The 26,891-nt window shown below is 47.1% G+C and overlaps 1 protein-coding gene across 1 annotated transcript in view; it reads left to right on the top strand.

Annotated features, from left to right (window-relative positions):
• The window catches only part of ncanb (neurocan b), a 232,132-nt gene that overhangs the window by 29,540 nt on the left and 175,701 nt on the right, over positions 1 to 26,891 (top strand). The window contains exons 3-5 of the mRNA XM_059992388.1: positions 3,571 to 3,745; positions 19,211 to 19,338; positions 21,624 to 21,917. Coding sequence (XP_059848371.1) covers positions 3,571 to 3,745; positions 19,211 to 19,338; positions 21,624 to 21,917 — 597 coding nt within the window. The remainder of the gene's footprint in view (positions 1 to 3,570; positions 3,746 to 19,210; positions 19,339 to 21,623; positions 21,918 to 26,891) is intronic.

The following is a 26,891-nucleotide window of genomic DNA, read 5'->3' as shown; positions in this document are numbered from 1 at the left end:
TTGGTTCACACGACCTGTTACAGACCTGATTTGGCAGAATGTTCTTCACCACTTGCCCAGCTTGGCTGACGACTGAGAGGAGGTGGCGTTGACTGGGTTGTTGATGGGCCAAAAGGTCCACTCCCTACTCTGCTTCTGCCAAAGGGTTTCATCACCTTTGGTTCATTTCCAGTTCTGTTTCCCATCTCCAGGAAGACAGTGAGTCAGCCAACAGCCATTCATCAATCTCACTTGGGAACAGTGAACTGGACTGCACTGAATACAGACATGTTGTGGGAACGGTGAAAGCCTTGTTTACCCCCTCAGCACTGGCGCCCGGCTGAGCTGAGGCTGGATCAGTTCCAGTGGACACTGTTTTTGTGTGGGGACCAGCAATTCAGGGTCCAACTGCCCATGTAGACAGAATTGATGTTTGTGTGTCTATGCATGTGAACCTGTGTACACCACTGTGTGCGGAAATGTATGTACATGTCTTGGGACAGGAACATTTATTATGGCTCTGCAGTTGACCATGCTGCTGGTGGTTCCTGTCCAGTGAAGTAGAGAACTTGTGATGCAAACCCACCAGGACTGTGACAGGAGGAGGGTGGATGGGGTGGGTATTCCACTAAACCTCTCACCTGGTGGATGAACAACAGCAGCTGTGACCGGGTGGGCCACAGATGTGCAGTCACGAGGTGTGAGTGGACGTTTCTGTTCTGTTGTTCAGTAATGGGTGTAGTAACCCAGCAACAAGGTTGGGCGCCCTGGTCTCAAGATCACTGGGGAGTGCTTTAGCTTAACACTGTCCTGGTGGGGGGAAAGTCTACATTTAGTAAGACCATCACTGGGACAGAAATGGTGGAGATCTGGTTCATCTGTGTCTTCCCTCTTCACCGCAACAGCTCATGTGTTGTGTGTCTGTGTTTCTGTTTATTTGGTTTTCACACATGATCCAGCTATTGCCTGTGTTTACGCAGGGTTTGATAAGGACTGGTAGATGAGTATGGGAGGATCTCTCTGGTTCTGTGGAGACTGAGACCCAGGGAACATATCTGAGGGGTGACCAGGGAGATGGTTCTGATGGTCAGAAAGGGAGAGGAGTCTGGACATGGGTGTGACTTCAAGTGTGGGCCAGTTTTGAACCATCATCAAAGACACCCTCTGATAAATCAAGTTGGCAATTCAGGAAAGCCTCCTTCCTGTGGGTAAGATGTTGGCTAAATGTACAGGAAAAGGATGTTGTGAGGTCTGGAGAACCTGAGCTATATGGAAAGATTGAATTGGTTAGGACTTTATTCCTTTGAACATAGAAGATTGGGAGATTTGATAGAGGTATACAAAATTATGAAAGGTAGAGATAGGGTAAATGCAAGAAGGCTTTTCCCATTGAGGTTAGGTAGTATGACAACCAGAGGTCATGGGTTCAGGGTGAAAGGGGAAAAGTTTAATTGGAAAATGAGGAGAATCTTCTTCATTTAGGGGGTTGTGATAGTGTGGGAGAAGCTGCCAGCACAAGTGGTTCCTGCATTTTCAGAAGACCCTTGACAAGGTCCCACACATGAGGCTGCTTAACAACCAAGAGCCTATGGTATTACAGGAAAGATATTACCATGGATAAAGTGTGGCTGATTGGCAGGAGGGAAAGAGTGGGAATAAAGGGAACCTTTTCTCTTTGGCTACTGGTGACTGGTGGTGTTCCACAGGGGTCTGTGTTGTGACCACTTTTTACATTATATGTCACTGACTTGGATGATGGAATTGATGGCTTTGTTGCAAAGTTTGCGAATGATACGAAGGCAGATGAAGGGGCAGGTAGTTCTGAGGAATTACAGAGGCTACAGAAGGACCTAGACAGATTAGGAGAATGGGCAAAGAAGTGGTAGATAGAATATTGCATCAGGAAGTGTATGGTCATGCACTTTGGTAAAAGAAATAAAATGGTAGATTATTTTTGAAATGGAGAGAGAATTCGAAAGTCTGAGGCACAAAGGGATTTTGAAATCCTTGTGCAAGATGCCCTGAAGGTTAATATGCAGGTTGAGTCTGTGGTGAGGAAGGCAAATGTGATGTTAGTATTTGTTTCGAGAGGACTTGAAGATAAAAGCAAGGATGTTAAGTTAAGGCTTTATAAAGCACTGGTGAGGCCACATGAAGTATTGTGTGCAGTTTTGGGCACCTTATCATAGAAAAGATATGCTGAAACTTGAGCGGGTTCAAAGGAGATTAATGAAAATGATTCCAGGATTGAACGGCTTGTCATATGAAAAGTGTTTAATGGCTCTGGACCTGTATTCACTAGAATCCAGAAGAATGAAGGGTGACCCTATTGAAATCTATCGAACGGAGAAAGGCCTTGATAGAGTGGATGTGGAGAGGATGTTTCCTATGGTAGGAGAGTTGAGGATCAGAGGACAGCTTCAGAATACAGGGGCGTCCTTTTAGATTGGAGATGAAGAGGAATTACTTTAGCCAGAGAGTGGTGAATCTGGAATTTGTCACCACAGGTGGCTGTGGAGACCATGTCTTTATGAATAGTTAAGGCAGTGGTTAATCAATTTTTGATTGGTCAGGACATGAAAGGATATGGGGAGAAGGCAGGAGGTTGCAGTTGAGAGTGAAAATAGATTAGTTATGATGAAATGATGGAACAGACTTGACAGGACAAATGAGCTAATTCCGCTCCTATATCTTACTGTCTTATGCAAGCTTGATTTCAATGTTTAACAGAAGTTTGGATAGGTATATGGGTGGCAGGAATATAGAAGACTATGGTCCTGGTGCAGGTCGATGGGAGAAGGCAGTTTAATGGTTTCAGCATGGATTAGATGGACTGAAGAGTGTGTTTCTGTGTTGTACTTTCAATGACACTAAGGAGGAGTGGGATGCAGGGGATATGGGAAGCAGAAACCACAAGTGCATCACAGGGAAGGGGGTGTGGGCAGTGTGCGGGGTGAGATCAGCATGGAGAGTGGAGATCAGCATGCAGAGTGGAAAGCAGCGTGGAGAGGAGAGATCAGAGTGGAGATCAGCGTGGAGAGGAGAGATCAGAGTGGAGATCAGCATGGAGAGTGGAGATCAGTGTGCAGGGGTGAGATCAGCGTGGAGAGGGGGGATCAGCATGCAGAGTGGAAAGCAGCGTGGAGAGGAGAGATCAGAGTGGAGATCAGCGTGGAGAGTGGAGATCAGTGTGCAGGGGTGAGATCAGCGTGGAGAGGGGGGATCAGAGTGGAGATCAGCATGGAGAGTGGAGATCAGTGTGCAGGGGTGAGATCAGCGTGGAGAGGAGAGATCAGAGTGGAGATCAGCATGGAGAGTGGAGATCAGTGTGCAGGGGTGAGATCAGCGTGGAGAGGGGGGATTGGGATGGAGAAGGTGAGCAACCTGCTGAGGCAAGCAGTGTGCAAAGAAGGAGCAGCACATTAGGGGCAGTGTGTTGTCGGTCTGCAGGCATAGCTCTACGCTGCTAGAATTGGGGTATTTACCTAAGGGAACTGTCCACAACCTCAGGGGATACAGGCTGATCCCACACACTCTCCAGTTCCGAGGGAGGAGGAGCTGTGCACTTACCTTTGGTTTCTCCTGTTTCAGGGACGGTGTTCCACTATCGCTCCAGCAACAACAGGTATGCATTAACCTTCAAGGAAGCTACACAGATCTGTCAGCAGAATTCGGCCACAATGGCCTCACCCCAGCACCTCCTGGCTGCCTTCCAGGATGGGTTCAACCACTGTGATGCTGGCTGGCTCTCTGACCAGACTGTACGGTGAGTCATATGTAAATACACCCCCCCCCCCACTTCTTCAGTTGTCCATTGGAATCTGATGACGACGTCCATTCCTTTAACGGTGAGATCTTTGATGACTATACAGTCCTATCCTGGGCCTACAAGTTCTACTGCAGATGGGACATGTATATGTGGTAGTGGTTGTAGTGATGGCAACCATGGCTGCATCTCTCCTGGCTCTCTTCTGCTGTCTTCTGGTTGTTCTTTCCATCTCCAGAATACAAACTCCATCCCTACACAGCTGTCGCCAAGTGATACGGTCAGCAGCAACATCCTCCAGGTCCACAGGTCTGATCTTGCGCTTCCTTAAAGCATTCTTCATCTGATCCTTATAGCGCTTCTTCGGCCCTCCAGCTGAGCATTGACCATGATGTAGCTGGCCGTATAACACTCTGCGGGGCAGCCGACATTGGGGCATCCTTATCATGTGCTCCAGACACTGCAACTGACGCTGGGTGATCATGGCCTCAATACTTCTGCAGTTGGTCTTTACAAGTATTTCAGTGTGAGGCACCCGCTCACACCAAGTAATTCCCAAGATGCACTGAAGGCAGCTTATGTGGAAGCGTTCCAAGGACTTGATGTGACGGCTGTAGGTTACCCAAGCTTCACAGCTATAAAGGAGGGTGGTGACACAGACCGCTTGGTATACGGCGACCTTTTGTGGAGGGACGAAGGCTCCTGTTCTGAAAGACTCTATGCCGAAGTTTCCCAAAGGCAGCTGATGCCTGTTTAATGCAGCTGTGGATGTCAATGCTGCTATTCTCAGAGAGAATGCTCCCCAGATTTTTGAAACATGGCACTATTGACAGCTTTTCATCACCAATAATGAAGGCAGGTAGGGTGGGTGGGACAGTGGCACTCCATTGGCAAACCGCTTCTGTCTTGGTGGTATTGACAGTCAGCCCCACCCTGCTGTATGCTCCGACCGCTACAGCAAGGACAGTCTGAAGATCCTCCAGAGTATGGGCCACAAGAGCACAGTCGTCTGCATACTGCTGCTCCAGGACCCATTCTCTATGGAGTTTGGTGGTTGTGTGGAGCCTGCTCATGTTAAAGAGGTTGCCATCTAATCTGACGTCCACTGCCACACCGCTGCTGTCCTCAATCTCATTGTGGAGAAGCTTGGTAACACACGAGAGGAAGATGTTAAAGAGCACTGGTGCTAGCACATGACCCTGCCTCATCCCTGTGTGTACAAGGAAGGGCTCGGACTCTTGTCCTCCTATGGTCACCCGAGCAGTCATCCCATTGTGGAACTGGTGGAGGATGTTAGCAAATTTATTGGGACAGCCAAATCTGAGGAGAACATAAGAGCTCTCTTTGCACAGTGTCAAATGCTTTGGAGAGGTCGACAAAGGCCATAAACAGGTCTTGATATTGCTCCTGGCACTTTTCCTGAAGCTGCCGGGCTGTGAAGATCATGTCGAACGTGCTCCTGTTCTTCCTAAATCCACACAGCGATTCAGGCAGCATTGACTCGGTGATGTTGCTGATGAGCTTCTGAAGCATCACCTTAGCCAGGACCTTTCCAGCAACAGAAAGGAGAGATATGCCCCTACTATTGTCGCAGATGGACTTGTCACCCTTGTTCTTATCAATGACAACAATGTTTGCATTTCTCCATTGCTGTGGGATGTTCTCGTTAGTCCAGGCCTTGGTGATGTACTGGTAGAGGGTGCACATACATATGTACCCTCCGTTCTTCAGTAACCCAGCAGGGATATTGTCAGTGCCAGGGAACTTATTGTTCTTAAGCGAATGGACAGCTGATAGAATCTCCTGGAAGGTTGATGGTAGACTGAGGTCGTGAATAGGAGGAAGTTCAGGCAGTTCATCCAGGATGGTGGGGTGTGCATCATAGTCCTGATTAAGCAGGGTGTTAAAATACTCAGCCCACCTCAGCAGAATATTATTCTGATTCTTCAGAAGTGTTTGACCATCTGCTGTTTTCAGGGTAGTAATGCATTGATTTATTGGGCCGTAGATGGTTTTGACAGTATTGTAAAAATCATGCATGTCATTATTATCGGCAAAGGACTGGATTTCATGTGCCTTTTCAGTCCACCACTCATTTTGTATGGCCCATTTTGTCTTTTCTACTTTCCTCTGAGCTGCCTGCCAATGCTGTCTGATACTGATGGATGAAGGGTTAGCTAAAGTTGCCTGGTGTGCTTTGTGCATGTCCTTTTGGAGAAGGAAGTCGGAGGATCAGAACAGGAGTGCGGCAGGAGCCATTTTAATTTTTTTCATATTCTCATTGGAGTTAAGAGAGGCGGGACTGCGCAGCCGTGTAACATCAGGCAGTGAAGCGGGGAAGATTTAAAAAGGACACAGCCTTATACAGCGCACACCGTCGTTTACGGGCAGAGGAGTGAGCTAGGAGCAGAGTGTAAGCTTAAGGGCGTTGGCTCAATGGGTTTAGGCGGAAGCGGGCGAGGCAAGGTAGGTTTAGGTTTCAGTTTTTCTTGTTATTTGAGGAAAGGGGGAAGTATGAGTGTGAGGGCAGCTTGTTGTTCTCTGTGTCGGATGTGGGAGGTCCTGGAGTCTCCTAGCCTCCCGGATGTCCACATCTGCGCCAGGTGCACTGAGCTGCAGCTCCTAAGGGACCGAGTTAGGGAACTGGAGCTGCAGCTCGATGACCTTTGTTTGGTCAGGGAGAGTGAGGAGTTGATAGAGAGGAGTTACAGGCGGGTGGTCACACCGGGGCCACGGGAGGCAGACAGGTGGGTCACGGTTAGGAGGGGAAAGGGGTACTAGAGAGTACCCCAGTGGCTGTACCCCTTGACAATAAGTACTCCTGTTTGAGTTCTGTTGGGGGGGGGGGGACAGCCTACCTGGGGGAAGCAACAGTGGCCGTGCCTCCGGCACCGAGTCTGGCCCTGTAGCTCAGAAGGGTAGGGAAAGGAAGAGAAAGGCAGCAGTAATAGGGGACTCGATAGTTAGGGGGTCAGATAGGCGATTCTGTGGACACAATCAGGAGACCTGGATGGTAGTTTGCCTCCCTGGTGCCAGGTCCGGGATGTTTCTGATCATGTCCAAGATATCCTGAAGTGGGAGGGTGAGGAGCCAGAGGTTGTGGTACATATAGGTACCAATGACATAGGTAGGAAACGGGAAGAGGTCCTGAAAGCAGAATATAGGGAGTTAGGAAGGCAGTTGAGAAGAAGGACCGCAATGGTAGTAATCTTGGGATTACTGCCTGTGCCACGCGGCAGTGAGAGTAGGAATGGAATGAGGTAGAGGATAAGTGCGTGGCTGAGGGATTGGAGCAGGGGGCAGGGATTCAAGTTTCTGAATCATTAGGACCTCTTTTGGAGCAGGTGTGACCTGTACAAAAAGGACAGGTTACACTAGAATCCTAGGGGGACCAATATCCTGGCAGGAAGGTTTAGTAGAGCTGCTTGGGAGAGCTTAATCTAATTTGGTAGGGGGATAGGAACCTGAATGATGGAGCGGAGGAGAGGGAAAACAGAAATAGATCTAAGGTAGTGAGCAGTAAGGATGTCAGGAAGGACAGGCAGGTGATGAAGCAAATTTGCAGCCATTGGGATGAGTTGCAGTGCAATCAATGCAAAAAATACCAAATACTGGACTTAAGGTGTTATTTATGGACTTAAATGCATACAGCATAAGGAATAAGGTGGATGATCTTGTTGTACAGTTACAGATTGGCAGGTATGATATTGTGGCCATCACTGAGACGTGGCTAAAGGATGCATGTTTCTGGGAGCTGAACGTCCAAGGATACACAGTGTATCGGAAGGATAGGCAGGTAGGTAGAGGGGGTGGCATGGCTTTAATGGTAAGAAATTATATTAATCATTAGAAAGAGTTGACATACGATCGGAAGGTATAGAATCTTTATGGGTTGAGCTAAGAAATCGCAGGGGTGATGCCTGATGGCAGTTATCTACAGGCCTCTAAACAGCTGTAGTGATGTGGACTACAAATTACAACAGGAAATAGAAAAGGTTTGCCAGAAGGGCATTGTTATGATAATTGTAGGGGATTTTAACATGCGAATGGATTGGGAAAATCAGGTTGGCACAGGATCTCAAGAGAGAGAATTTGTAGAATGTCTACGAGATGGCTCTTTAGTACAGCTTGTTATTGAGCCCACAAGAGGATCAGCTGTACTGGATTGGGTATTGTGTAATGAACTAGAGGTGATAAGAGAGATGGAGGTGAAGGAACCATTAGGAGACAGTGATCACAACATGATTGAGTTCACAGTGAAATTTGAGAAAGAGAAGCCGAAATCCGATGTGTCGGTATTTCAGTGGAGTAAAGGAAATTCCAGTGGCATGAGAGAGGAACTGGCCAAGGTTGACTGGAAAGGGACACTAGTGGGAAGGATGGCAGAGCAGCAGTAGCTGGAGTTTATGTGAGAAGTGGGGAAGGTGCAAGGCAGATATATTCCAAAGAAGAAGAAATTTTCAAATGGAAAAAGGATGCAGTCGTGGCTGACAAGAGAAATCAAAGCTAAAGTAAAAGCAAAGCAGAGGACATACAAGGAAGCAAAAATTAGTGAGAAGACAGAGGATTGGAAAGTTTTTAAAAAGCTTACAAAAGGAAACTAAGAAGGTCATTAAGAGGGAAAAGATGAACTATGAAAGGAAGCTAGCAAATAATATCAAAGAGGATACTAAAAGCTTTTTCAAATATATAAAAAGTAAAAGACAGGTGAGAGTAGATATAGGACTGATAGAAAATGATGCTGGAGAAATTGTAATGGGAGATAAAGAGATGGTGGAGGAACTGAATGAGTATTTTGCATCAGTCTTCACTGAGGAAGACATCAGCAATATACCGGACATTCAAGGGTGTCAGGGAAGAGAAATATGCGCAGTAACAATTATGACAGATAAAGTACTCAGAAAGTTGAATAGTCTAAGGGTAGATAAATTTCCTGGACCAGATGAAATGCATCCTCGTGTTCTGAAGGAAGTAGCTGTGGAGATTGTGGAGGCTTTAGCAATGATCTTTCAAAAGTCAATAGATTCTGGCCTGGTTCCAGAGGACTGGAAGATTGCAAATGTCACTCTGCTTTTTAAGAAGGGGGCAAGGAAGCAAAAAGGAAATTATAGACCTGTTAGCTTGACATCGATGGTTGGGAAGTTGTTGGAGTCGATTGTCAAGGATGAGGTTACGGGGTACCTGGAGGCATATGACAAGATAGGCAGAACTCAGCATGGTTTCCTTAAAGGAAAATCCTGCCTGACAAACCTAGTGCAATTTTTTGAGGAAATTACAAGTAGGCTAGACAAGGGAGATGTAGTGGATGTTGTGTATTTGGATTTTCAGAAGGCCTTTGACAAGGCACTGCACATGAAGGCTGCTAAACAAGATAAGAGCCCATGGAATTACAGAAAAGTTATATACGTGGATAGAGTGTTGGTTGATTGGCAGGAAACGGAGAGTGGGAATAAAGGGATCCTATTCTGGTTGGCTGCCGGTTACCAGTGGCGTTCCACAGGGGTCCATGTTGGGGCTGCATTTTTTTATGTTGTATATCAACGATTTGGATTATAGAATAGTACAGCACATTACAGGCCCTTTGGCCCATGTTGCTGTGCCGACCCTCAAACCCTGCCTCTCATATAACCCCCCACCTTAAATTCTTCCATATACCTGTCTAGTAATCTCTTAAATTTCACTAGTGTATCTGCCTCCACCACTGACTCAGGCAGTGCATTCCACGCACCAACCACTCTCTGAGTGAAAAACCTTCCTCTAATATCCCCCTTGAACTTCCCTCCCCTTACCTTAAAGCCATGTCCTCTTGTATTGAGCAGTGGAGCCCTGGGGAAGAGGTGCTGGCTGTTCACTCTGTCTATTCCTCTTAATATCTTGTACACCTCTATCATGTCTCCTCTCCAAAGTAAAGCCCTAGCTCCCTTAATCTCTGATCATAATCCATACTCTCTAAACCAGGCAGCATCCTGGTAAATCTCCTCTGTACCCTTTCCAATGCTTCCACATCCTTCCTATAGTGAGGCGACCAGAACTGGACACAGTACTCCAAGTGTGGCCTAACTAGAGTTTTATCGAATAGATGGCTTTGTGGCTAAGTTTGCTGATGAAACAAAGATAGGTGGAAGGGCCGGTAGTGCTGAGGAAACAAAGAGTCTGCAGAGAGACTTGGATAGATTGGGGGAATGGGCAAAGAAGTGGCAAATGAATTACAATGTTGGAAAGTGTACAGTCATGCACTTTGGTAGAAGAAATAAATGGGCAGACTATTATTTAAATGGGGAGAGAATTCAAAGTTCTGAGATGCAATGGGACTTGGGAGTCCTCATGCAGGATACCCTTAAGGTTAATCTCCAGGTTGAGTTGGTGGTGAAGAAGGCGAATGCAATGTTGGCATTTATTTCTAGAGGAATAGAGTATAGGAACAGGGATGTGATGTTGAGGCTCTATAAGGCACTGGACTTTATGATGGACTTTAACATTTTGAATATTGAAAGGCATGGACAGAGTGGATGTGGCAAAGTTGTTTCCCATGGTGGGGGAGTCTAGTACGAGAGGACATGACTTGAGGATTGCAGGGCGCCCATTCAGAACAGAGATGTGAAAAAATTTTTTTAGCCAGAGGGTGGTGAATCTATGGAATTTGCTGCCATGTGTGATAGTGGAAGCCAAGTCATTGGGTATATTTAAGGCAGAGATTGATAGGTATCTGAGTAGTCAGGGCAACAAAGGTTATGGTGAGAAAGTGGGGGAATGGGACTAAAGGGTAGATTGGATCAGATGATGAAATGGTGGAGCAGACTCGATGGGCCGAATGGCTGACTTCTGCTCCTTTGTCTTATGGTCTTAAGCAAGTTGTGGATGGTATCTGAGTTATCGTCAAACCAGTCTTGGTGGTTTCTACTCTTATGGCCGATGGATTGGGCTGCTGCCTCATAAAGTGCAGAGCTGATATAGGTCTACTGTTGTTCCATGGTATTTTCTGAACTCAGACAAGGTTCCTGCTCCTTTAGTTTCTCAGCTAGGATGCATCGAAACTCACTTTTTGCTTCTGTGTTTCTCAGGTGGTTGCAATTTAGCCGCTTTTTATTGGGTTTTTGCAGCCATAAGTGGGGGATGCACTTTCATTTGGAACTTGGCCACAATCATACGATGGTCAGTCCAGCACTCTGCGCCTCTTATGGCACGGGTGATGAGAACATCCTTGATGTCACTATGTCTCACAATGATGAAGTCAATCATGTGCCAATATTTAAAGCAAGGGTGCATCCACGAGGTCTTATATTTTGCCTTCTGCTGGAAGATGGTGTTGGTTATGGTAAGGTTATACTCAGAGCAAAGAGTAAGTAGCTTCATGCCATTTCCATTGACCTTGCCAATACCATGCCTACCTAGCACTCCACTCCATATCCTGTTGTTCTGCCCCACCCTAGCGTTGAAGTCCCCAAGCAAAAGGATCTGATCATTCTTAGGATCTGGCAAAGAGCTTCATTCAATGTATGATAAAAGCATTGCTTGGCCTCATTCTCAGATGGCAAAGTTGGTGCATAGGCACTGAGAAGCATGGCATAACGTTTCTTTGCTGGGGGTTACGGAGGGTCATTAGTCTTTTACCAATGCCAAAAGGTGTTTCTGTGAAACTTGGTAGAAAGGTGTTCTTGATGGCCAATCCTACTCCAAGGAGATGTTGTCCACCTGGGGGAAACCTTTCCAGAAGAAGGTGTGACCCATCCCTTTCTCTGTTAAAGAGCCTTCATCCAGGAGCCTGGTCTCACTCAGGGCAGCAATGTCAATATTGTAGCGCCTCAGCTCAGCAGCGATCAAGGCTGTTCTCCAGTGAGGTCAGTCAGAGATGGCAAAAGAGTCCAGGAGAGTCCTTACATTCCATGTTGCCAGCTTTAGGTTGTATTGTTTCTTATTTTGACTGCATTAGTGGAATAGCCCGATAGGCGTGGTAACCTATCCAGGTGGGTGATTGAATGGACAATTTTTAGGCCCTTCCCCAATTGGGGTGAGCAGTGGGTCCCTAAATTGGGCTGTTCAGTTGCACAGGGGTCTGCCGAAAACAGCTGCCGCTCAGTCCCAGCAGCTAGCGACCAAATAGCCTGTGCTGCTGCCATGCAGGGTTCTGACTAGAAGCTTCCAATCCATTTGTACCTGCTTCCGTTGCCAGATGCCCCATCACTGTCAGACTTCAACCATACGTAAGGTCCAGGTACTGTTCACTGTGGTCAGAGGTGGAGACCTGTGCAAGGAAGATATTAAAGTGCCACAGGGGGTGCACCATTCCCAGTAACACTATCTTCACCATGATGGGGTAAATCCCGGTGACAAGGGTGAACCCAGGACAACCGGTCTCACATCTTGGCTGCAGGAGGCTGTTGGGTCCTTGGTCTGTTAACGCCCACCTGTTGTGCGCCGCAAGCGCATTGCTTTTCTGTCAGGGTGTGCTCCCTTAGCCTTGTCTCAACAGACTTACCACAAGGCAGTGGGGCTATTTACCCATAGCTGGGACAGTGGTTGATGGGCGCCAGGGCATATCTACACAGTGGTGGGCCTGCTTGCCATGTCTCTGGGGCCCACTGCTGCTCCGAGATCCCTTGTAGTTTAGCCTAGGACCGTAAAATACCAGTTTCCTGTGTGGCCCCGAGGAGGCACTGCAGGAGCCTTGGTGGTGGACAGTCTCTGTACTGGCAGGAGGAAGCTCACAGACTTGACTCCTCTTTTCACCCTCTGTTGAGAAGGCTAGCCAGCAGCAATAGCTGTAAGTGGAGAGTAGCAAAAGCAGAGAGTGCTAAGCAGCATACAGCATACAACATGCACTAACTGCAAGCACTACTACACTACTGCACTAGACGCTTCACACACACACACACACACACACACACACACACACACACACACACACACATACACACACACACACACACACACACACACACACACACACACACACACACACACACACACACACACAGACACACACACTCAGGTACAGACATACATATACATGCAGAGATGAGAAGTGTTTTATAGCTCTGGGTCTGTACTCGCTGGGGTTAAGAAGAATGAGGGGGATCTCACTGAAACTTCTGAATATTGAAAGGCCTAGATAGAGTGAAGATGAAGAGGATGTTTCCTATTGTGGGTGAGTCTAGGACCAGAGGGCACAGCCTCAGAATAGTGGGGTGTCCCTTTACAACAGAGATGGTGAGGAATTTCTTTAGCCAGAGGGTAGTGAATCAATGGAATTTATTGCCAAAGACAGTTGTGAAGGTCAAGTCATTAGGTTCTTGATTAGTCAGGGCAACAAATGTTACAAGGAGAAGGCAGTTTGAGAAGGATAATATATCAGCCATGATGGAATAGCAGAGCAGACTTGATGGACTGAATGGTCTTATTCTACTCCCATGTCTGAAAGACACCCCCATAAAGATTCATACTTGTTTGTTCCCCTCCAGCACAGACATTATACAATTCTGGCTTTTGCTCCCTTCCTTTCTGGTCTTGATGAAGCTGCTTTGCCTAAGATGTGAACTGGTTATTCCCACCTAAGGATGCTGCCCGATCTGCAGAGATCCTTCAGCATTTTGTGTATTGCTCCAGACATCTCATGGTGTGGCAACTGAATGTTCATCACCCAGAGAGATGTGGCTGCCTTACTGACCATGGTGAGGGATGCTCCCTCGAGCTGACTCTGGCAGTGGTCAGTGGACTGGCTGACCACTGCCCAATCAATCTGCTCCCAGCTGTTGACAAGCCCCTCATTCTTCCTACAAAACTCTGGTACAGGAGGTCCTCAGGGCATTGCTGGGCCCAACCTGCTCCACTGTGACCTACCTTCCGTCATGAGGTCAAACATGGGCTCTTCACCTCTGACACTAGAGCTGAGGCATAGCTTCAGTCTGAGAGGGTGACCAAGATGATGCTAGAAGGCTGGGATCCAGCTGAGGGCTGGGGATACTGAGTTATGGACGGATGGATTTTGGAAAGGTGAGGGATGGGGAGTTCAAGTGCAGATCAGATGCCATGTGAATGAGGCACAAGACTGGGTTATGCTCAGTCCACAATGTGCCAGGATTGGGAACTCAGTCTCCGGTTTCTGCTCCAGTTCCGTGAGCTGGAGTATCCTAAGGGAGCCACAACTGTTTGTGAATTTCAATTAAATATAAACTCCACACAGTGCCCTACTTAATAGAGCTAATTGACAGCAGAATAGAAATTCACTCTTTCACGAAATCCAGTCAGGAGCTGCTTCTCTATTTTCCAACTGATTCTCTGCCTGTTATTTTGACCCTATCTGCATTTCTTGTCAATTGCTTGGTCTAAAGTTGATTTATTTATTCAGGTTGTGTTTAAAGTGATTTGATTATTATCCTCACTCTATGTTTTCCCGACGCTATTCTCCCAACTCTCTCTCAACCACAGCTCTATCCCCCCGGCTCTCTCCCCCCCCCCCCCAACAGCTCTCCCACCCCCCCAACAGCTCTCTCCCCCCACAGCTCTCTCCTTTCCCAGTTCTCTCTCCCCCCCCAGCTCTCTCCTTCCCTCCCATATCCCCACACTTACTCTCTCCCCACATCACTGTTGACCTGTTATAAAAAGCTGGAGGTGCTGGCTACACTCAGCTGGTTGACGAAGGGAAATGTTCCATGTCCAGACTGTTGCTCAGAACTGGACCAAAGACAGAACAAAGTCCAAAGTTTTGGATGGGTAGGGGAGGGGTGGATAGGGCAACTAGGATGAAGCAGGGGCTTCCGTGGGATTAGGTTTTACAGCTCACTGGTAGATGGGTGGAAGGGGACATGTAGTGAGATTGGAAAAACCAGGCTGGTACTGGATACCAGGAGGAGGAAGTTGTAGAATGTCTATGAGACTTTTTTAGAGCATCTTGTTGTTTCGCCCAGTAGGGGATCAACTATTAGAATCATAGAGAAATACAGCACAGAAGCAGGCCCTTTGGCCCATCTAGTCCATGCTGAAACCATTTAAACTGTCTACTCCCATTGACCTGCACCTGAACCAAAGCTCTCCACCCCTAATACCATTCCAAACTTGAAATCAAACTTGCATGCACCACTTGTGCTTGCAACTTATTTCACACTCTCACCACTCTCAGAGTGAAGAAGTTTCCTCCTTATGTTCCTCTTAGACTTTTCATCTTTCACCCTTAACCTGTGACCTCGTTATCTTCCCACCTAACCTCAGTAAAAACACTGCTTGCATTTACCCTATCTATAGCCCTCACAATTTTATCTCTACCAAATCTCCTCACAATTTTTGATGTTCTAAGGAATACAGTCATAACCTATTCAACCTTTCCTTATAAATCAGGTCTTCCAGACTGAGTAACACCCTTGTAAATTTTCTCCATGTTCTTTCAACCCTGTTTATATCTTTCCAGTAGGTGGGTGACCAAAACTGCACACAATACTCCAAATTAGGCCTTACTACTGTGTTATACAACTTCAATATAACATCCTATTGCCTGTATTCAATATATAGATTTATGAAGGCCAATATGGCAAAATACCCTATCTATTCCAGATTGAGTGTTGTGCAATGAACTGCAATTGATTAGATACATCCCAAAGAAGAAGAAATATTCTAAAGGCAGGATGATGCACCCGTGACTGACAAGAGAGTCAAAGCCACCTCAAAAGCTAAAGAGAGGGCATTTAATAGAGCAAAAATTAATGGGAAGTTAGAAGATTGGGAAGCTTTTAAAAACCAACAGAAGGCAACTAAAAAAGTCATAAAGAGGGAAAAGATGGTATACAATGGTAAACTAGACAATAGTATTAAAGAAGGTACCAAAAGCTTCTTCAGATACATAAAAAGAGAGGCGAGAGTAGATAGAGGACTGCTGGAAAATTATGCTGGAGAGGTAGTAATGGGGGACAAGGGAAAAGGTGAAGGAATGAATAAGTATTTTGCATCAGCCTTCTCTAGCAGTATGCCAGATGTTTGAGAGTGTCAGGGGGCAGAAATGAGTGAAGTTGCCTTTACTAGGGAGAAGGTGCTTGGGAAATTGAAGGTCTGTATGTATATAAGTCACTTGGATGAGATGATCCAAGGTTTTGAAAGAGGTAGCTGAAGAGATTGTGGAGGAATTAGTAATATCCTTCAAGAATCAATAGATTCTGGAATGGTTCCAAACGACTGGAAAATTGCAAATATCACTCCACTCTTCAAGAAAAGAGAGAGACAGAAGGGAAGAAATTATAGACCTGTTACTCTGACCTTTGGGTGGGAAGATGTTGAAGTTGATTGTTAAGGATGTGGATTTCGGGGTATTGGAGGCAAATGATAAAATAGGCTGAGGTTTATCAAGGGAAAATTTTGCCTGACATATCTGTTGGAATTCTTTGAAGAAATAACAAGCAGGACAGACAAAGGAGAATCAGTGGATGTTGTGTGCTTGGATTTTCAGGATATCTTTGCCAAGGTGCAGCACATGAGGCTCCTTTAATAAGATAAGAGCCAATGGTATTACAGGAAAGATACTGGCATGGATAAAGCAGTGGCTGATTGGCAGGAGGCAAAGAGTGGAATAAAGGGAACCTTTTCTGACTGGCTGGCGGTGACAATTGGGGTTCCACAGGGAAAACATGAGGGAATCTGCAGATGCTGGGAATTCAAACAACAACACACACAAAATGCTGGTAGAACATAACAGGCTAGGCAGCATCTATAGGGAGAAGCGATGAGGACGTTTCGGGCCGAGACCCTTCGTCAGGACTAACCAAAAAGAAAGATAGTAAGAGTCCACAGGGGTCTATGTTGGAACTGCATTTTTTTTTACATTATATGTCAATAATTTGGATGATGGAATTAATAGCTTTGTAGCCAGGTTTGTGGACAATGCAAAGCTAGGTAGAGGGGCAGATAGCATTTAGGAAGCAGGGAGTCTGCTGAAGGACTTGGACAGATGAGGAGAATGGGCAAAGAAGGGGCAGATGGAATACAGTAAGGAAATGTATGGACATGCATTGTGGTAGAAGAAATAAAAGCAGAGACTATTTTCAAAATGGGGAGAAAATGTAAAAATCTGAGGTGCAAAGGCACTTGGGCGTCCTTGTGCAGGATTCCCTAAAGGTTAATTTGCAGGTTGAGTATGTCATGAGGAAGGCAAATGCAATGTTAGCATTCATTTTGACAGGACTAGAATACAAAAGCAAGGATGTAATGTTGAGGCTTTGTAAGGCACCGGAAAGGCCTTACTTGGAGCATTGTGAGCAGTTTTGGGCCCCTTATCTTAGACAGAGCGTGCTGGAGAGGGTTCAAATGAGGTTCATGAAAATGATTCCAGGATTTGACAGCTTGTCGTATGAAGAGCATTTGATGGCTCTGGGCCTGTATTCACTAGAATTCAGGAGAATTGGGGGGAGGGCGGATCTCAGTGAAATGTATCAAATGTTGAAAGGCCTCAATAGAGTGGATGTGGAGGTGATGTTTTCTATAGTAGGGGACAGCCCCTCTGGTTTAGAATGGCGATGAGGATGAATTTTTTTAGCTGGAGAGTGGTGAATCTGTGGAATTTATTGCCACAGTTGGCTGTGGAGGCCAAGTCATTGGCTTTATTTAAGGCAGAGATTGATAGGTTCTCGATTAGTCAGGGCATGAAGGGGTATGGGGATAAGTCAAGAGATGGTGGCTGAGCGGGAAATGGATCAGCCATGATGGAATGGTGGAACAAACTTGATGGGCCAAATGGCCTAGTCCTGCTCCTGTGTCATATGGTCTTATTAGAGAGTGAGATACAAGCAGAGGATTGTGAAATTTATGGAGAGCAGCTTTGTAGGAGGTGGTAAAGAGAGAACAACGAAAGAATGTTGCAGAGAGGATTGGCACCATTCAGAGGCTGGAGAATCCCAGGCAGCAATGGACTGGTTGGTGTGGCAGAGGTCAGCCTGGAAGTGAGGACTATTAACCAAAAGTTTCCAAGAAATGTGCCGTGCATTGAAGTTCACCTTTTTGAGGAAGGAATTTCATCTACATTTAGTTTCTCTGAGACTTTCGTCTCAATATTTCCTTCAAAATACTGATCTCTTTTGAAGAACTGATTACGGAAAATTAATAGGAGCATTGGGATTTGAATGGTCAGATAATTTCATTTCATTGTAAATCCATGTAATTCTTGTGAATACATCTCCCTCCCCTGAGCAGTTACTCAGTCAGTGAAGCTGTTTCCCTTTGTACATTAATAATTCTCCTGACATTTCTTGTTTCAAAGGTGAAATGCTTCCTAGGGATCTGTCCTGGCATATCAGATTCTCCCACTTTTTTACTGTTGTCAGCTTTTCCCAAGGCAAAGACTCATGCCAGGTTCTTACTGCCGCACTGTGTCACTGAGAGTGAGGGGTGCACTGAGGGTGTGTGGCACTGAGGGTGAGGGGTGCATTGAGGGTGAGGGGTGCACTGACTGTATATGTCACTGAGGGTGAGGGGCTGCCCTGACGGTGTGCGGCACTGAGGGTGAGGGGCTGCCCTGACGGTGTGCGGCACTGAGGGTGAGGGGCTGCCCTGATGGTGTATATCACTGAGGGTGAGGGCTGCACTGAGATTGTCTCTCTCAGGTGGAGACAGCAGATCTCAGCTAAATCTCAGATGGCAAGGAGGAGACATACAGGATTCCTAATTCTCTCTACAGGTTACTCAGAATTAGGTTTAATATCACTGGCAAATATCGTGAAATTGTTGTTTTGTGCCAGCAGTACACTGCAATACATAATAATAAAAAGCTATAAAGTAAGATATATACTGTATACATACTGACAAAAATATATAAAAATTAACTAAGTAATGAGGTAGTGTACATGGATTCATTGTCCATTCAGAAATCTGATGGTGGGGAGAGGAAGAAGTTGTTCTTAAAGAATGGAGTCTCCACATAATAGAAATGCACCAGAGTGATGTGGGAAGTCCCCTGATGTGGGTGTTTTTGTGATTTGTAAACTAGGCATTTGGTTGGACTATGGTGCAGAGAAATGTTCGGGTTCTCCAACTGAACTCTTCAATCAACACCTACCATGAGGTCTCTGTGTCTGCCTCTCTCTCTGGGATCTGATTTCTCCAAATGGACCATCCTATCAACACTTAACATGGGGTCCCTGCACCCACCAGTCTCTCTGGGTTCCTGGATATTCCCAAACAGGGCTTATCGAGATAGACGATGGTGGAAGGGAATTTCCTGTAGGAAGCTGCTGTGCATTCTCAAGACTCTTCCACTTCCGGAGGGACCCCATAAGAAGGTGCAGAACAGGAGGCATTCTCCACAGACTGGGCTCAGTGTGGGTGAAAAATCTTGTGAAGACTCTTGTACAAGCTGATGAATATTAAGGAAATGAACTGTAGATAAAAACCAGTAAATATTTGACTGAGGGGGTCATTAGATGAGTTGAAAATAAGTTTCTGTGCTGCAGTGTTCTGTGACCTTATGACCATAGGAATGGTTATTTTTGACAGGTATCCAATCAAGACACCAAGACCTGGTTGCTATGGCGATAAATTTGAATATCCTGGCATCAGAACCTATGGGGTTCGGGATCCGGGTGAGCGGTACGATGTCTACTGTTATATCAAGGAACTGAAAGGTAAGTGGGGGGGGGGGGTGGGGTGGAGGGCAGGGGTTGGCTTCAAATTCATTTATTGTCATGGACATACATTTGTTTAGGTATAAATGTCTCAAAAGTTAGTTTTCTGCAGCAGCAGTGTAGAACATTACAAGACAAGTAGAAAAATAAGTTAATATCAATTTAAATTAACATACATAACTTATACAACTTATAAGCATTGAAAATAAACACAATGACAGCAGTGTGTATGTGAGAGAGAGAGAGAGATATAGAGAGCGAGATATATACAGTCTGAGGCAGTGTAAGGGTTTTTCAGGCTGATTCAAGAACCAGATGGACGTGAAGATGAAGCTGTTGTTGAACCTTGGGGTGTGGGTCTTCAGGCTCCTGTTCCTCCTGCCTGATGGCAGCATTGAGAAGCGGGCATGGCCTGAATGGTGGGGTTCCTGATGATGGAAGTTGCCTTCCTGAGACATTGCCTCTTGCTGATGTTAGCAATGGGGGAGGGGGGAGAGCTGTAACTGTGATGGAACTGGTTAGGTCCACCACTCCCTGATGCCTGTATATTGGAATTTGTTTACCAGGCTATGATGCAATCACTCAGAATGCTTCACTCAGTGGGTCAGGCTGCATCTCTTGGAAGAGACACAGTCAACATTTCAGGTCTGGGACCCTGTTCTGAAGATGTCTGGCTGCAGGGATGGTGGGAGATTGTGGGGATAAATGACAAACCAGGACTGTGGTTAGTGAGTGAAGGTGGGGGCTTCTCTTGTTCTCTTGAACTTGAGAAACAACAACAGACAGACGTACTTTATTGATCCCGAGGGCAATTGAGATTTGTTACAGCCACACCAACCAAGAATCGTGAAGAAATATAGCAATATAAAACCATAAATAATTAAATAATAATAAGTTAATCATGCCAAGTGGAAATAAGTCCAGGACCAGCCTATTGGCTCAGGGTGTCTGACACTCTGAGAGAGGAGTTGTAAAGTTTGATGGCCACAGGTAGGAATGACTTCCTATGACACTCGGTGTTACATCTTGGTGGAATGAGTCTCTGGCTGAATGTAATCCTGTGCCTAACTAGTACATTATGGAGTGGATAGGAGTCATTGTCCAAGATAGCATGCAACTTGGGACAGCATCCTCTTTTCAGACACCACCGTCAGAGAGTCCAGTTCCACCCATACAACATCACTGGCTTTGAGTTTGTTGATTCTGTTGGTGTTTGCTACCCTCAGCCTGCTGCCCCAGCACACAACAGCAAACATGATAGCACTGGCCACCACAGCCTCATAGAACATCCTCAGCATTGTCTGGCAGATGTTAAAGTACCTCAGTCTCCTCAGGAAATAGAGACAGCTCTGACTCTTCTTGTAGACAGCCTCAGTGTTCTTTGACCAGTCCAGTTTATTGTCCATTCGTATCCCCAGGTATTTGTAATCCTCCAATGTCCACACTGACTCCTTGGATGGAAACAGGGGTCACTGGTGTCCTAGCCCTCCTCAGGTCTACCACCACCAGCTCCTTAGTCTTTTTCACATTAAGCTGCAGATGATTCTGCTCGCACCATGTGACAAAGTTTCCCACCGTAGCCCTGTACTCAGCCTCATCTGCCTTGCTGATGCATCCAACTATGGCAGAGTCATCAGAAAAATTCTGAAGATAGCAAGACTCTGTGCAGTAGTTGAAGTCCGAGGTGTAGATGGTGAAGAGAAAGGGAGACAGGACAGTCCCCTGTGGAGCCCCAGTGCTGCTGACCACTCTGTCTGACACACAGTGTTGCAAGCACACGTACTGTGGTCTGCCAGTCAGGTAATCAATAATCCATGACACCAGGGAAGCATCCACCTGCATCACTGTCAGCTTCTCACCCAGCAGAGCAGGGTGGATGGTGTTGAACGCACTGGAGAAGTCAAAAAACATGACCCTCACAGTGCTCGCCAGCTTGTCCAGGTGGGCGTAGACACGGTTCAGCAGGTAGATGATGGCGTCCTCAACTCCTAGTCGGGGCTGATAGGCGAACTGGAGGGGGGTCTAAGTGTGGCCTAACCATAGGCCAGAGCTGCTCTAGAACAAGTCTATCTAGGGTCTTCATGATGTGGGAGGTCAATGCCACCAGTCTGTATTCATTGGAGCCACTGGGGCACAGAAACAATAAGGGGTCCAACTTCAGACTCCAGGGCTGTCGGCTGAGGTTGGACCTTGTTGGTCAAAAGGAGAGAGGGGACACAGAGTAATTGAGAGAAGTCACCTCATGCCTGTGATAGTGACTGAGAGTTAGATTTCTTTCTTCACAGGCTCTGTGTTTCATGAATCAGCCCCTCAGAAGTTGAACTTCACGGAGGCAATGCACCAGTGCCTGATCAAAGGGGCAGAGTTAGCCACCGCTGGCCAGCTGTACCTGGCGTGGAGCCAAGGCTTGGATCGTTGTGATGCAGGCTGGCTGGCTGATGGGAGCGTCCGTTATCCTATCAACATTCCCCGGAGGAATTGTGGTGGGGATGCGCCAGGAGTAAGGACAATTTATCAACTCCCAAACAGGACAGGCTTCCCCGACCCTGGTTCCAAGTATGATGCCTACTGTTTCCAAGGTAAGATCTCAGTGTGGTGCTGTGTCCACTGGAGTGTGGTTTTACAAACTGTGGGGTACAGGGAGCGTGGGTGATGTGACTGAATACCAGTGTTGTTACACAGGACCACAGAGTCACAGAGTCCTGATCTGACTTGTGTGTGTTTTTCAATAACCCATGTGTTGTTAGTTAAATGAAGATAATATTGGTGAGAGAGACTGTGCTTCAGATCCACAAATCCCACCTCACACCCTGTGCATGAAGCGTGGAAGAAATAAATAACTTCTTCATCACAGATCAAGAACTCAGCCAGGTGAACTGTGGTGACACAGTTCCCTTGAATGTCACTTCTTGACTTCCCATGACCTGGATTAGGCAGTTCTAATGTTTCATATTCACTGCTCACCCATTCCCTCTAAACGCTGATCCACTCCACCACCGGTGCACTGTGGCACTGCCTGCAAAATACACTGGGCAACATATTCTATTATTCAAGATTTGTCTAATCTCATTTCCAGTATACAAGCGCAAAAGAGAATGAAATAATTGTTACTTTGGATCTGATACAGCACAAAATAAAACTACAAAAAAGAAAGAAAAATAATAATAAAAAGTGTGGAGGTGTTGATTAGTGGTCCTGGTGTGGTTGCTACGTAGCTTCCTCCCCGATGGGAGTGGGACAAACAGTCCATGAGCAGGGCGGGTGGGATCCTTCATGATGTTACTGGCCCTTCTCCAGCACCTTTCTGTATAGGTCCTTGATGCTGGGTAGGCTGGTGCCGGTGATGCATTGGGCAATTTTGACTACCAGTTGTCGAGCCTTCCTGCCCACCACAGTGCTGTTTCTGTACTGAGCAGTGATGCAGATTGTTAGGATGTTCTCTACTGAATGGAAAATCGTACAATATGTAGTGGATACGGCCAGGCCCGTCATGAGTAAAGCCCTCCCAACCATTGAGAACATCTACACAGAGTGTTGTCGGAGGAAAAGCAGCATCCATCATCAGGAATCTCACCACCCAGGTCATGCTCTCTTCTTGCTGCTACCACCAGAAGGGAGGTACAGGAGTCTCAGGACTCACACCTCCAGGTTCAGGTACAGTTATTACCACTCAACCATCAGGCTATTGAACCAAAGGGGATAAATTCATGTGCCCCATCACTGAACTGTTCCCATAACCTATGGACTCAATTTCAAGGACTCTTCATTTCATGTTCTCAATATTTATTGCTGATTTATTTATTATTATTATTATTTATTTCTTTTTTGTATTTGCACAGTTTGTTGTCTTTTGCAGACTGGTTGAAAGCCTAGTTGATGAGGTCTTTCATTGATTGTGTTATGGCTATTATTTTCTTAGGCATTTATTGAGAGTGCCTGCAAGAAAATAAATCTCATGTTTGAATATGGATATAGATATGTACTTTGATAATAAATTTACTTAGAACTTTTGAACCTTTCTGTGCATTTGTAGAATGACTTGAGTATGGATCTGCATGGTCTAGTTCCCTTTAGCCTCCTCAGAATCAATGTGTAGTTAGCAGCCATTGGACAACTGCATCCCTTCACTTAGTACACCAAGCTGTCCGTCAGTCCTTACTGTCACACACAGCTGTCTGGCTATCACCCTCTGCAATGACCATTCGCAGGAACATTCACATCGGGGGTCTTTCAAGAATGTGAATTCTTGCAAGGTTACAGGCCCTGATGCAGTATCTGGTAGGGCTCTGAAAACCTATGCCAACCAATTGGCAGGGGTGTTCGAAGATACTTTGAATCTCTCATTGCTACACTTGGAAGTTCCCACCTGCTTCAAAAGGGCAACAGCCATTCCAGTGCCCAAGAAGGGCAGGGTGAGCTGCCTTAATGACTATAGTTCAGTAGCACTCACATCTACGGTGATGAAATGCTTTGAGAGATTGATTATGGTTAGAATTAACTCCTGTCTCAGCAAGGACATGGATCACCGCAATTTGCCTATCGCCACCATAGGTTAATGGCAGACCTGATCTCATTGGCTCTTCATGTGGCCTTGGATCACCTGGACAATACAAATACCTTTGCCAGGATGCTATTTATCGACTACAGTGCAGTGTTTAACACCAACATCCCTCCAGTTCTGATCGAGAAGCTACAGACTTGGGCCTCTGTACCTCTCTCTGCAACTGGATCATTGACTTCTTCACAAGAAGACCACGATCTGTAGGGATCGGAAATAACATCTGCACCTTTCTGACAATCAGCACTAAGACAGCTCAGGGATGTGTGCTTAGTCCACTGCTCGACTCTCTTTACACCGACGACTGTGTGGTTAGGTACAGTTCAAATGCCATCTATAAATTTGTAGACAACGCAACTATAGTTGGCAGAATCTCAGATGGTGATGAGAGGGCATACAGGAGTGAGATAGATCAGCTAGTTGAATGGTTGTGGTAAACTATGTGTATACCTGTCTGGACAAGCCCCTCTGCTGACTGCTCCTGTGGCTTCTCCCACAGACCCCTGTATAAAGGCGATTGGAGGCACTGCTCCTGCCTCAGTCTCCAAGATGTTGTGGTCACGTTTGCAGCTAATAAAAGCCTATCGTTTGCCTGACAGATTGGACATTGATCCTCAAGCTCCCGAAGCAGCTATTGCCTTTGAACTCTGGCTTGCATGCTTCCAATCATACCTGAAAGTGATTCCCGTGACTGAGCCTGCTATCATTCAAAGTTCTCCTCTCCAGGGTCAGTCCGTGGGTATACTCCCTTATCAGAGACCTGCCGACCTACCAAGGGGCACTGGACGCCCTCAAAAGACAGTACCTGCGGCCGGTGAACACCATCTACGCGAGACATCGCTTAGTGACACGGCGGCAGCGGGCCGGAGAGTCGAGCGCTGAGTTTGTCCGGGCCCTGCAGACACTCGTGCGGGCCTGCGACTGCAGGGGACTGACGGCGGAACAGCATGCAGAGCTCCTGGTATGAGATGCCTTCGTTACAGGGGATCAGGTCAGTGTACGTGCACCAGCGGCTGCTGGAAAATGCCGATCTTACCTTACATTCGGCGATCGAGCTGGCCGGTACGCTAGAGAGTGCTCTTCACAACGCTGACGCTGTCTAGCCGCGCAATCTCCCGCTGGTCCCATGGACGCTGCAGACCCTGCCACCCAGCCAATCAGCCTCAGCTGCTGCCAGTTGCGAGCCCGTGAAGTCCCGCAACCCACCAGTGGGTCGACCATGGCTGCTGCCAGTCGCAAGACCGCGCAGTGTTACTACTGTGGACTCGAAAAGCACCCCTGAAATCGCTGTCTGGCCTGAAAAGCTACCTGCTCCAGCTGTGGAAAGAAGGGTCACTTTGCCAAGGCCTGTAAGTCTAAACCACGAGTGGGGTCGAGCAGTGCCGTGTGCGAGACATGGGGATCGCCATCTTGGTCACCGCCATCTTGCCTGCCTGCCTTGTGCGAGACATGGGGGCGGCCATCTTTACAGCGATTCAACTCTGGCCTCCGTAACCCTCAACCAAAGCGCTCCACACCAGCTCTCAAGGTCGAAGATGGACATCCTGGTGGAGGGGCACAGGACTAGCTGCCTGTTTGACACGGGCAGCACTGAGAGTTTTATTCACCCGGACACAGTGCAATGCTGTGGACTCGTGACACGGCCGGTAAGTCAGAGGGTCACCATGCCTTCTGGATCGCATTCCACAGACATCCGGGGGGTTGTGTAGCAACATTGGTGGTGCAGGGCACAGAATATCAGAACTTTGCATTACTGGTCATGCCTCAACTGTGTGCCCCTGTGCTGTTGGGGCTCGACTTCCAGAGCCACCTGAAAAGTGTGACAATGGAGTACGACAGGCCCCTCCCACCAATCACTGTCAGAAATCCTAAGTTTTGTGGGACTTCATCATATACCCCACTACTGACCACACACACACACCCACCCACACATCCCACCCAACACCATGCCAACGGCCGTGCTACTGACACCACTTGCAGCCTCTCCACCCTCAAGATCCCTCCCCCACCGTTTTTTGCCAACCTGACCCCTGACTGTAAACCTGTGGCAACTTAAAGCAGGAGGTACAACACAGGAGACAGTGCCTTTATTAAGTCGGAGGTGCAGCGGCTGCTCAGGGAGGGGATCATTGAGCCAAGCACAAGTCCTTGGAGGGCCCAGGTGGTCATCATTTGGACCGGGCAGAAAAATAGGATGGTCGTGGACTATAGCCAGACCATCAATAGGTTCACGCAGCTTGACACGTACCCCCTACCCCGCACCGCGGATATGGTCAATCAGATAGCCCAGTACAAGGTGTACTCGACCATAGACCTGAAATCCGCTTACCATCAGCTCCCCACCCGCCCGGAGGACTGCCCCTACACCGCCTTCGAGGTGGGTGGCAGGCTCTATCACTTACTGCGCGTCCCCTTCGGTGTCACGAATGGTGTCTCTGTCTTCCAGAGGGAAATGGACCAGATGGTGGACCAGTGCCAACTGAAGGCCACATTCCCATATTTGGATAACATCACCATCTGCGGTCACGACTGGCAGGATCACGATACCAATCTTGAACAATTTTTCCAAGTGGCCAAAGCTCTTAACCTCACCTGTAATAGGGACAGGTGTGTGTTCGGAACCACCCGACTTGCTATCCTTGGGTATGTTGTGGAGAATGGGGTCATTGACCCTGACCCCGACCTATTGGAACTCCCTCTCCCCACCACCCTCAGAGCCCTCAAATGGTGCCTGGGCTTCTTTTCCTTTGACGCCCAATGGGTCCCCTACTACGCAGACAAGGCTCGCCCCCTGGTCGTCCACCGCATTTCCACCCTCAGCCGAGACCCGCGCGGCCTTCAGCCGCATTAAAGGGGACATTGCCAAAGCAATGATGCATGCGGTGGATGAGACCATTCCCTTCCAAGTAGAGAATGACGCCTCAGCGCTGGCTGCTACCCTGAATCAGGCAGGAAGGCCGGTAGCATTCTTCTCTTGTACCCTCCAGGGCCCTGA

This window comes from Hypanus sabinus, chromosome 16 (assembly GCF_030144855.1).
Source record: "Hypanus sabinus isolate sHypSab1 chromosome 16, sHypSab1.hap1, whole genome shotgun sequence".
Lineage (NCBI taxonomy): Eukaryota > Metazoa > Chordata > Chondrichthyes > Myliobatiformes > Dasyatidae > Hypanus > Hypanus sabinus.
This window is presented reverse-complemented; position numbering and strand designations above follow the sequence as displayed.